Here is a 12939-nt window from a genome sequence, read left to right on the forward strand (position 1 = left end):
CCTTGGATGGGCTCTGAAATGGGGTTGACTAGACCTTGCGCAAGTCACACCCTATAGAGCATAAGCTAAGGATTCTGAAAAGTGGTTATAATAGTCAATCGGAGCAACAATTCAAAAGTTATGGCCTTCTAAAGTTGGGCTGACCAAAATTTTCAAAATAAGTGTCAAAGGTGTATTAGCCTGACTCTATATGTAATTTTAGAGTTAGTTGGTCTCAAGCGTTAGTGTTTGATGTTTAGAAACTTACTGGGCAGTGTAAAATGCCCATTTAAGGAATGGTCGTACATTGTCTAGGACAGCTCTAGGTGATAGTTCGCAGCTCTGTCTTGCAAACTATTGTAAGGAAGGTGCCCATGTGGGTTTACATATTGTATTTCAAAATTTTGTAATTCCACATTTGTGGCAATGATAAGTAACTCATATTTTGTTCTCACAAATTGTTGTTATTTCTTTGTTTCTGTTATGTGGTTGTGGTATTAAGGGGAGCAACCTTCATCATGGATTTTTCTTAAGTACAAATTAAATTAGGTCATTTGGTCCACTCTATATTCACCACCATCCATTGTAGAGAATCATGCACCTCAAGAATCCTCCCCAACAAAATGAAGTGGGATACCTTATTTAACCCAAGTATGAGGAACTCCTTTGAATATGTCTGAAAGAAAGCAAGTTGCAAATAAACATTTCAATGCCTATAGCTTCTTCCACCACATGCTTTAGTCAATCTATTTTCCCTATACCTTTTAATGCATTGGTCAATGCTTGAACACTACATGGGATCCAAAAGATGTGCTTATAAGCACCCTCCACCATCAAACCAAACAATTTGCATACACGTGTTGCATATGCGATCACATGTACAACATTTTAGGGCAACCTCCTCTATAGCATTTTGAAGCATCTCTCAAAATGCTAAATTAGAAGTCTGCATCTGTACATTTCCCTCATAATCCACCACTTTGAGCAAATAAGAACAAATAGGGCATGTGACTAGGATATCGATGAGTGATCCATGTCTAATATTAGTCCACCCATCCACATGATTGAGTAATATGTTATGTCCAAGTTTGTTTCATCTTCTCCATTAGAAAAATAACCTTGAATACTCTATGCCTAGTAAGGTCGTGCACGTCTTATGATCACCAATGGGTATGAATGAGCAACCCATAAGGCTAAATCTTGATCATTTGTTTATAGTAAGAGGAATTGGCCACATGAAATGGGATGGCATGAGAAAAAAAGTGAAACATTGTGAGGCATCACATGTTTGCACACTAAACATAGCATTAACTATAGTTGCCTTCTCATCATCACTCTTCTTCTTCTTTCCTCTTGTAACAACTTCACTACTACCAACAATGGATAGCATTGACAATGTAATGTCACCTATTGGGAGTTGTGTTGACCTCCCTAAAATTCCCAACTAGGGCTAGGGTTGAGCTTGGAAATGGCAATTTAACTTGGTCTTTGTAATGTTCCCTACTAGAAGATTGCCAATTTCCAATGATTAATATACATCACTATGCATTTAGATCAAGAAACATCCATTGATCCATAATACATACTTAAGCCTTGATTCTTTCTCTACTAATAACCTTAAGAAGGATGAGGATTTACTTGTCCTTAGGACACTTAGACACCAAGTAGGCTTCCTAAAACCATTGTCAAGGCATGCGCTTCGAATCCTTATAGGACCCTTTAGACAAGCTAGAGACTATATGATAATCCTTTTCTACAATCAGCATTTTACACATTAAGGAAGAAGTCAATTTTAGACCCTCTAAACTCCACCTTTCCGTTGATGTTTGTCCTAGACCCCAAAAATGAAGTTCCTCCCTATAGGAAAAGGCCCATAGGAACCATAGCACCCACACCAGCCAAACTACAATTATCTCTAACCAATAACTACCCTATTAACATTCACTTTCAAGAATCCTTAACAAGTAATAGAAGAAACAGAAAAAAACTTGCAAATTACCCCATTAACAAGGGCAAATTGCATGAAATATTACACATCAACCATTTAATTGTTTTAGAGATGGCTACAAAGTACTTGGACCATGGACAATTCAATAGTCACTCATTTTACGATTTTCAAAGATGGCTACATAACCATGGTTAACCCACCAATTAGTCATTTAATGAAGCTTGAAGTTGACTACAATGATGTCCTTGGCATGAGCAACATAACATGTTAGAAAAAATTGTTCTAAGACTCGACATGACTCATCGAGTCTTGGCGAATCGCCAATAGAGTTGCCCTTACCAAGTCAAATTGACTCTAACTCGATCTTGTACAAGTCAAGCAAGTGACTCGTTGAGTCCAAGTGACGTGACTCAATTGGCAACAATGAGATGTTTGCAAATAAAAATAAATAAATAAACTTAAAGCTTTGTTGACTTATTTGTTGTTCTATTTCTTCCATGCAGCCCTAAAAAGTGTCACATTCCATTTTACTGAAAAGAAGACAAGAGAAGAGTGAGATAGGAAGAAAAATAGGTCGTACATGAATGCCAACCTTCCCTACAACAGCTGCAATTCCTTGAGTTCTTGTGCTTTGTTCAAGAAATAAGAGATTTCGAAATTGTATTTTTGGGCTTTCTCTCAATACTATTTTTTAGCATCTTAAAAATTCAAGAAAATGATGCATGCTATGGAGTTTTATGTGGCTATGAAGGGAGTGTACAAGGAGTGCTGCCCTCGGACCCCACAAGGGGAGCTGCCCCTCAACCCTATAGGAGGTGCTGCCCAAGGACCCCATTTTATTTTCGATGTATACTACAACTATGAGTATGCAATACAAATCATTCTCTACAGCCTTGTCATTTGTTTTCATGTACATTGTTGTGTTTGATAGTCTTGGTTATCTATCCATGTATTAATTGTCACCAATGTATTAATTTGTGTTTGTACTTACATGATTGATGTAAATTTATGTATCTGATCAAATTAGTTTATATTTGATGATGGTATTGCGCCTTTAAGCTCTATTCAATAATGGGTGCATAAAAAAAGTTTAAATCCCTTGAAAAACTCTAAATTTCAAGGGTTCCTTCTTCACTTTGCCAAGTTCCTCACTTTGCCAAGTTCCTGCTGAGTCACAAGTCACGTGTCAAGTCAGACTTCCTGACTCCAAGCCAAGTCTGAGTCTGGGAACTTTGTGGGAAACACTTTTGGGTTTCCTTAAAAATCTGCATTTTACAGTCCATAAGATAACAAAAGATGTGGTATGAGATCACAATGGGCAAAGAAGCAAGATGCTTCTAACTCCCAACCATCCTTTGAAAAATCATAGTACTCAATCTGATATAATTTCCTATGAATTTAAATAACCATGAACAAATTATCTAGACCTAGTATTTATTTTTTTATTTCAATGTTATGATCCATGATCCAAATTGCTAATTTGCCCTACAAGTTTAGTTGGAGATATATTTGAATTTCTGTATGAGAAATACAGACAGTGTCTATGTAAAAATTTGCATCATATCACTTCATTTTGCTTTATCAATGCCCAGTTTACTGGCATGAAGGTGACTGTTGAGAAAATATGCCCTCAGAAGCAAAGGTAAAGACATCTTGCATCTTCACTCAAGAGCTTCCTCTAACATCAAAAGTAGCTAGCTAGAGGTACGGAGGTTTATAGCCAACTTCCAGAGCCAGCGCATGTAACAAAAAAAATAATGTGCTAGAAGCCCGGACAAGTGGAATAATAGCCAAAGAAAAATGGTAGTATTTATGCAACTTATAATCACTTAAACTCATCTGCTGTCTATGTTCCACCACCATAATACAATGACGGCATTATATTTCATGCAGTTGAGATAGTGCGTATACATATGATCTAGCTGTATTGTTCAGCTAGGTCATTTAAGACAAAAAATTCTGAACGATAAAATTATACTACTGCTACTTGTATTCTAGAGCAGATAAGTATACCATCCAGCTGTATTATTCAGACATCTCTAGCTCGCGAAAATCAGCCACCAAATTCAGCGAAACATCGTTTAAGGTGGCCAAAAAGGAAATCTGACTACTTGGCACTAACATTTTCGAAATCTATATATCCATGATACTTGTGTCTTTTAAGCTATCGATCTGAGAGTTTGATAAACATGTAATCATATCCATGCCGGTCTCCTCTCGAAGTGTAACAGAAGCGTTTGGTGCTCTATCGAGATAGATAGATAGATAGATAGATGGATGTGTGTAAATATATATATGCAAAATTAAGATTGATGTCCTGGATCAATTATAACTCTCAAAAATGAATCTTCAACAGAGAGTTCAAATTTTCAAATATTCGGTGACCAATGTCAAAATTTTGATAATTCTTGTCCACTTTTAAAACAACCTAGAACGTTTCAGCCGCTGAAAACTCTAGTACTCCTTTTCTTCGTTCGAAACTATTCCAGTTCAGTATAGTCGCCTAGTGTCAAATTCTCTACAACTTATCTTTGTCGAATGATGGTTTCTCTGTTTAAACAATTCTTCTAAAACAAAGAAGCGCCTTTCTCCTCGATTCTCTAAAAAATGTCACTGTATTCCTGCCCCGCGCAACTCAGAATGGAAATACACTGTCATTGAAAGTGCCAAAAAACATATTTGAACTCTGAGTTTGAGAATTCATGAGATACGTGCCTTGCAGTCCTTTGTATTTGTTAAAACAAAAGCAAGATCAGTATTTTTTTTTCGTAATCAGCAATCCCGAAAAATTTGTGTATAGCACGTTTCACCCGTGCGTTTGAGTTTATGTTCGTGGCAGATCAGTGACACGGTATAGTGTTAACGAGATATTAGTTCTCTAAATTTACCCTAAGGTAGAAACGAAAAGAAAAATAAACAGCAAGTACCTTGAGAATCTTAATAAGAGCTTCTTTGGAGTGGGGAGGATGCTGCAGCTTCCTCCCTACTTCAAGAATATGCTGTTCCAGTTGATTTGCCATATCTTCCTCTCTACTTCAATTCAGCTGCTGCTGCATCCTGGGGTTTGAACCCGGAACCTGCTGCTCAACAGTTCAAATGTCCCCTCCTGCGTCCTGGTCAAAAGTAAACCCGAGGTGATGCGCTCCAAAACTTGATGAGCTAACCGCGGTTTGTAATTGGCCTTATGGAACCTGTTTCTTCACTTACATGGCTTTACGGACCTCAATTTTTCTTCAAATCCTACATAGGGCAAATTTCGGATCCGTATGTGCAGATTGAATATGAGAATTGTCTCTTTTACAAGGGTCGTGGGGATAACGTTTCACTTTATGGAGCACAAAAAGAAGAATACGTGACGTCTGAACTGAATTATGGGCGTGAAGAGTTTTTTATCAATGTATGAAATCTATCGTTGGATTTGATTTTGATTGTGTGATTATGTTGAATATTTGATTTTTAAATCAGTATGTGGATCGTTAAAACTTTGAAATTTGAAGTACTTGGCATGTGGAAGGATGATTAACAATTAATCTATTTTTATAGAGGTCTTCTAAATTGTTTTATCTATCTATGGGACCAAAGTCTTATGGTTGAACCTCTTTGGCTAAGAGTAAAGGATTAAGAGGTATTAATTTCACCAATTTCACTAAGGCATGATACTAGCCTGAGGCGTGGAATTTGATGGCCGTAATAGCTACTTTTGCACTTTTGAACCATATATGACAATCTAAATTTTTTGTAAATCGTATAGAGTGACATGCTATATTTTTATTATAAAATCGTCAATATGACACTTTAAATTAAGAGCAAACTTTATAATATAAATACATGCTATAAATTTATATATTTTTAAGTGATAGATATGAATGTTTCTAAATTTAAAAATATTTTAATATGAATTTAGAAACTTTCTATTATTAATAATTATTATATTAGTATATAATATATATTGTTTTCACATATTATAATATAATATTAGTAATGTTTCTATCTTGTTTGTCATATACTTATGTTAATTTAAAATCTTTCTAAAATAAAGCATACAAATCTAAAATTTGTCTAATTAATTTGAATTTTTTTATATGTATATTCTAAATTTATAATTATTTTTTAATTATATTTGTCTATTTAGAAAAAAAGTTTCTATATAATTTATTATGTATTATTACTTTATAAATTTTTGAACCTGAAAATATATAATATTGATTATTCAAAAATAAAAATAAAATGACAATGAAAATATTTGATTGAACGTAAAATGAAAGGTGTCAAAATATAAAAAAATCATATGACAAGTGAGGGTGGCCGTCAAATTCCAAGTCTACTCGCCTCATCCCTTTTGAATGTTGGAGTCTTCCACTCATCAAGACTTGATTCCTAGTAGGTTCTTTAAGAACCTTTCAACTTCAAGAGTAGATAATTAATGTAATTTTTCAAATTTGGGGTTAGAGGTCAAAGGTTTAATTGGAATCTTCTCCTACAAAATAGGAGCTCCAACTTGTTAGCCCTCTCAATTTGAATGGGTGAAAACGGGGTGGAGTTGGATTTAGCTCCACCAACTTCGAGAGTTATTTGCCACATGTCAACAAGCTAATAATTATTTTTAAAATTTAATTATGATAGTAATAAAATGATGATATCATAAATTTAAATTATTCAAGTGATATTCATGAGACAACTAACTTCCTTATAGGAGATAAGTTTTTTAAGCTCAAACAAATTTTCAAAAAATCATGGAATTGTTCACCTTCAAATATTCCTAAAAACTCTTAAGAGTCACTCAATCTATTTTAAAGAAGCCCCCATGGGACCCCAACCCTATAAACTTGTGCAAATTTTCATATTCTATTTTTTAAGTTGGATTTATTTCTTTATTGTTAATTTTTAATTTATTTCTATATGTTTGGTCTTATTTTATGTGTTTACATAAATATTATATATCTTTTTATAGTTTTATTAATGTCTCTATTTTGGATCGTTAATGTATTTTTTATGGGTTGGTTTATTTCAAATTTATATTGGTACAAGAAGATGGATTAAATTGAAGATCAATTGTATGAAGATTAATTTTGATGGGGTTTCAAAGAGAAACCTTGGTCCCTTCAGAGTAGGCTTTGTTGCATGTGACCATGAGTGAAATGTCATTTGCTCTTGGAGCCAAAAGACTTGGGGATGGTACAAACAATATGGTTGAGGTGCAAACAATTTAGCATACAATTTAAATGGTCGAACACCTTTTAGCTGAAGGTGCATTTGGAAGGAGATTCTCAAAATAGGGTTGATGCCTTGATTTCTAAACTAGCTTTTCTTTGGCGATCGAACTAGATCATAAAACCAACCATCAAATTTGTGAACTCATTTAAAGAATTTGCAAACTTACCTTCTAAGAAGATGGTGAATTTAAAGTTGGAGTAATTATCAGATGTTTGGGAAGATTTTACAAACTAATATTTTTTTAGAGATGTGGTAGGTGCACTCTCAATTCCCTAATAAGATCATCATAATTATGACTTGGTATAGGCCCAAACATTTCCTCCTCTGAGCATCAATGTCTTGGCAAGATTCTTTAGACTTTTATTTTTATTTATGTTGACTAGGTATACACATATTCATCACTTTCTTTGTTTTGTGTTTGTTATTTGGCTTTGTGAGGTCTTTGTTATGGACACAAAATTCTTTAGGAAAACAACATTTGGCCTTTATTGAGGGAATCATAAAGTAAGGGATAAAGGGAAAATTCCATGAGTCAAAAATTAAATCATTGATAACATTGTACAGTCTTAAAATGGATGCACTTGCCTTTTAAGACCTTTTAGGACCATTTTTGAAATGTCTTCCTGGACCACGGATTGACCTATGCTCACTTCTCTCTTTTTCATGTTTCTCTCCACTTTCTTTTGTATTCCTTTTGACATCTACCTAAAATTTATGCGGTTGTCCTGTCCTCCCCTTTAGGACCAAGTCGACCAAGGTTAACCTAGACTGGTCAAAATCAACAATGGATTCTTTCTACCATCAATCAAGACTCAAAGATTTCTTGGTGTAATCATCTAAAAATGGTCATCTAGACTATTAGCCCCCTTCTCAGCATTTTGGCTAAATTAATTTAATCATTTACCTAGACCAAATTGCTAATAATCAATTTATTTGATTATAACCTATAGTTTGACTATGCTATCCTAAGTTCATTATTTGATTAAAATAACATGTCCCCTTTTAATTAAATAAAAGACCCCATTCTTCTAACCCACTTAAAGTGCACACATAAAGTCCTTTTTCTATTTTACAATGAAAAGAAAAGGCTTTGTGACTTTTGTCTTATATGACAAGTCAACTTATATTCTATTGGTTGACTTGTGTGTGCACATGGATCACTCCTCTTTTTGAATTCCACCGTTGATCATCCACCATCTTCATCTTGATCTCTACCATCCATACATCTTTAAAAGGGAGAGAGCTTTCCCCCTCAATCCATCATTTTTGAATATTGTTATGCTGCAGGTTTTCTAACAGGTTTCTTTGGAGCTTTGTGGAGAACTTCTATTTCTTGTCTACATTCTCTCATCCATGGCATCATGGCATTTTAGCTTAGCTTAGCTTTCATTTTTACATGTAGCTTAATCTCACATAGCTTAATAATGGTATTGTAACACTCTCATTCATATTCTAGCATAGCTGCATTTGACATTCTCATTCTAGCTTAATCTTCATTTGCATTGCATCCTTGAGGAACTCCTTGGGACATTTGCATTCTTGCATCTTGTCTTCGGAACCTCCCATTGCATGGTTTACTAGCAAGAAGAGTATCTCTAAGGCTCATCTGAGAGCTTTCTTATTCTTGAAATATACTCTCTTGCACTCCATGGATAGGGAGCTCTAAGCCGGCATCCAAACATTCCAATCTCATGGAATCGTTTGGATAGAAGGGTTTAGAGTGGGACACTTTCGAGTGTACATTTTTGGCGCCCACCGTGGGGCTTGAATCAAGTTCTAGCTCCATTTTCTTTCATTTTTTATCTCTGGTTTTTTTACAGCAGCATATTGGGTCTAATCAAATGCTTTTGTAGAATTTTCACTTTGGTTTTAAGGCCAAGCCATAAGTAAATTGGTTTGAAGGCCAAAAACTTAGTTGGTTTAAAGATTTGATCATATCTTTTAAACCGCTTAGAATTTGGTTCTGAAATTTTGTTTGCAGGTTGCGTATATGCTCAAAATGTCTCAGTCCAATTTTCAGAGCATTTTGAAATGATTTTCGGAAGTTATGATATTTTCTTTATTTTTCATAAAAAGCCGTTTTTGATCGCAAATCAGCGCATTTTTTGAAAAAACTTACATTTTCAGAAAGCTTTTCGAATTCTAATGGGGGTTCTTTCTTTGTGTTTTTAATTTTGAGATCGTATTAAGAATAAAAAATTCAATTTGATAAATTTGGCCTATTTTGACAAAATCAATCTCTAGGTTGCAAATGAAGAGATTTTTTAAAATTTCTTACATTTTTGAAAAGCTCTCTGATTTTTAATAGGGGTCTCTTCTTTTCATTTTCATTTTTGGATACGAAATCATAGCAAAAAAGTCCAATCTTGTTGACTAGGTCAAAACCAAAGAGTAAAAATGAAAGCATTTGTGATTAACTTGCACTTTCTTTGCATGTACTTGGTTGGAGGATAAATTAGATTTTTGAAGCAACTCACCACTTTTTATTGCAGATTTTTATGTTATTTCACACTAACTTTTGTTGCTAACAAGTTGTGATTTCAGGTTGCCATCCTTGTGAAAAAAATTGAAACATTGCATAAAAAGAACGCATGTCAAAGCTTCAAATGCACAAGGGCTACTAACGATTGTTTGCAGGGCTGCCCAAAGCATAAAAACCCAAATTTCTTGCTTTTTTGTTTTCATGTGTGGCATTGAATAATTGTTCATTTTTCATAGGCACATAAAACTTGTGATTGGAGTCTTTTGGTAATAGGAGAGTATGCTCTTCACCCTTGTGGTGAATCAGAAATCTTGACTTGCCATTTGGTTTCAAAAGCAAGGGGTAACTGAATCTTCTTGGCGTGTTTGGGAGAAAATGATTGGAATAGGAGAGTATGCTCTTCACCCTTGTGGTGAACCAGAAATCTTGACTTCCAAAATTTGATCCACTTTGTGTAGTTAGAATCCTTTAGAGGGCCTGCTCTCGGACAACCTGAGAGGAACGACCCAAGTGGGAACAAGCCGATTACCTGGCTCTTCCAACCCACTATAAACTCAAGGCTATCAAGGACACAAAACCTTGGTAGATGTAGTGTTTATCTTCGTCTAGTGTGATCGCTTATGGGATTTCGACCATAAGGAGATCACTAGGCAAGAATGCTTAAGGTACTCTTGTGATCGCGAGATCGGTTACTCATCGCAAGGTGAGGTGTCCCGTAATTGGGAGCAAGAGGAACACTATGAACGGAAGCCCTATCTAAACACCCTAAGTTAGTAACTACCTTTTTTAGCCGCTCAACTTCTTGGTGCAAGGATTGATCCTAGTGGACTACCCGGATCACCCCAAGATTTACACTCACCATATGTGTTCCCTTGGTTATGCTTATGGCATTTCCATGACAAAGCCAATATCTCTTGTGGGAAACCACTTGGTGTGAGGCGAAGGAGCATCAAGCGTGGGCCAAGTTGTTGAGTAATGAACCATGACTTCTAGGTAGATATTGCTTGATGTGTTCTCAAATGTGCTAGACCTATGGAAATCTTTGAAACATACACATGATGATAGTTATACGGCTTTCTTTTAAAACCTCACATATGCTTGTATCATGCAAGGTTGCTTTGTCCCTTGCTTGATTGTTTGAAGAATACTCCATGTGTCACTATCTTGCTTGGAAAGAAATTTCTTTTGAACATCAAACTTGCTATGCTATCAACTATTGTCAAACTTTATCAACCAAGTCAAAACATCAAATGCAAACATTTTCTTGTGTTGCTTGCTAAGAGGAGTCTCATCATTTGACTTTTCTTTTATATGTCTCTAGTGCTTGAACATGCTTAAAGTGAATCTTTGGTCTTAGTGCTCATGGTCTTTCTATCTTCATGGTCTATGCATGCTTGCTAGTTATCCTTTTGCTAAAATGGTTACCTTAATTTCTTGACTACACTCTTGGGTTGGGAAAGTTGTTCACTTGTCACCCTGCTTGCTCTATTTATTTGGCTATTTGGGCATCTTGCCTAGCTATTGACTTGAGTCATTCATGTCATAAGTTTCTTGGACATATTGTTTGACAAGTCTCTTTAATCTCTCTCTACTATCTTGGCAAGTGAACACTCTACCTCCTATAGTTTCAACATCAAGTTATCCTCTAGGCTCTTTTCTGCTTGGCTTTGCATCGAAAACTATGGGATCTAAACCTTGTGCTACCAAAATTCAACAAAATCTAGATGATCATGATATCCTCCAGGTCACTAAAGAGTTTCAAGATCTATATGCACAATACAAAGAACTAGAAGAGACAAATGATCTTTCTTACCTTCATCTCTCTAAGCGCATGACAGAAATGAAGTCTAAACTTGAGAAAAGGTTAGAGGAGAAGATTGCATCATTACATGAATCTTCTTTAAGGTCTTTACATGCATGTGAGTCACCTTCTTTGAGGTCATCCTCTTCTTCTAGGTCTACATGCTCTAATTCAAGACATCAAATGTCTTCATCTTCTAGATATAAAGACCTCTTTAGAGGTCAAGCAAGTGATACCTCCTTTGAGCCTACGCTAAAATTTCATGATGGACCTATCTTTGACCAAGCTAATGATGAAGATATGGATGCATACCATTCACTTGAGAAACAACAAAAGGACTCTAGACATACTTTTGAGAGAAATTTTACTCCCTTGGGGAATTCTTATGATGACATTTTGAGAACACTTCTTGGAACCAAGCTCATCATGTTGCCTAAGTCTAGCACCTATGGAAATCCATTCTTGAATACCTATTGTGCCTATCATCAATCTAATGACCATGCTACTTCTGATTGTATAGAGCTGAAACATAAAATCCAAGATCTCATTGATGATGAGATTGTTGATCTTGGAACCTCTAGTGACTCATGTGTTGAGGATACTTCTCTTGAGCAAGATTACATTGATGAACCTATGTCTAGTAGTGGCTCCATTACATCTTCCACTTCTTCCAACACTCATGCATCTCCCAACACCTCAAAGCTTTCCAACATGCCTCCATCAAATAAAGAACCTAATGCTTTCCACATTGACTACACATATCCTCAAGGGCTACCTCTAAAAGAAACTCAAGATAACCTTCACTTGGCTGCAAACCTTTTCCATGCTACTAATCCTAAACATCCTCAACCTTCATGCACTATACTTCCTAATCTAAGCACTGCTCCATTCACTCTTCATTCTCCCTTGTCCTTGGAAGTGGCTCCATGTCAAGAGGAATCTCAAAAAGAAAAAGCTATAAATTTCAAGAAAGATCAAGATCAAGCACCCTTTCATCTCTTTCAATATTTTTCCCCTCCATATCCTATATCTTGTCCACCCCCCCAGTATGATGAAGATACCACTTCTATTATCTCCCTTGAGCTTACTGAAAATTATGAGAAAAGTTCTCTTCATATGCTATCCAAAGCTACTTGTCAAGATCAAAGCATCCCCTCATGTTCTACTTCTCCATATCCACTTCAAAATTGTGCTCAAGCTTCAAGTGCTACTATTAAAAATGGTGTTCCTATCAAAGGTACTCATGAGTCTATTGATGGCTTTGACCATGTTGCTCACTCTAAAGATGTTGATATCCCTTCCCACTATCCATTTGCATCTCCTAAGTCTATCCTTGGTCCTTATCCATCAAAGCTAAAGCCTTCAAACCTTCCATCCATATTGGGGCCCTATGTTCCTCCATCTCCTACATTCACTCCTAGCTCCCCCATCATAGCTCAAGATCAACAAAGACACTCATCCTTGATGACTTTTCACCCATCTATACATCTAAACCAATCATATCATCTTTATTCA

General features: G+C 35.6%; 1 protein-coding gene across 4 annotated transcripts in view; it reads right to left on the reverse strand.

Annotated features, from left to right (window-relative positions):
• The window catches only part of LOC149567746 (binding protein), a 113530-nt gene extending 108425 nt beyond the window's left edge, over positions 1-5105 (reverse strand). For all 4 annotated transcript variants that reach the window (XM_089821007.1, XM_089821005.1, XM_089821006.1 and 1 more), the window contains exon 1: positions 4855-5105. In XM_089821007.1, coding sequence (XP_089677133.1) covers positions 4855-4947 — 93 coding nt within the window. In that variant the 5' untranslated portion in view covers positions 4948-5105. The remainder of the gene's footprint in view (positions 1-4854) is intronic.
• Positions 5106-12939: the final 7834 nt, after the last annotated feature.

The sequence above is a fragment of the Cupressus sempervirens genome, chromosome 3 (genome assembly GCF_028749045.1).
Source record: "Cupressus sempervirens isolate cs-2001-9-10 chromosome 3, ASM2874904v1, whole genome shotgun sequence".
NCBI classification, from domain to species: Eukaryota; Viridiplantae; Streptophyta; class Pinopsida; order Cupressales; family Cupressaceae; genus Cupressus; species Cupressus sempervirens.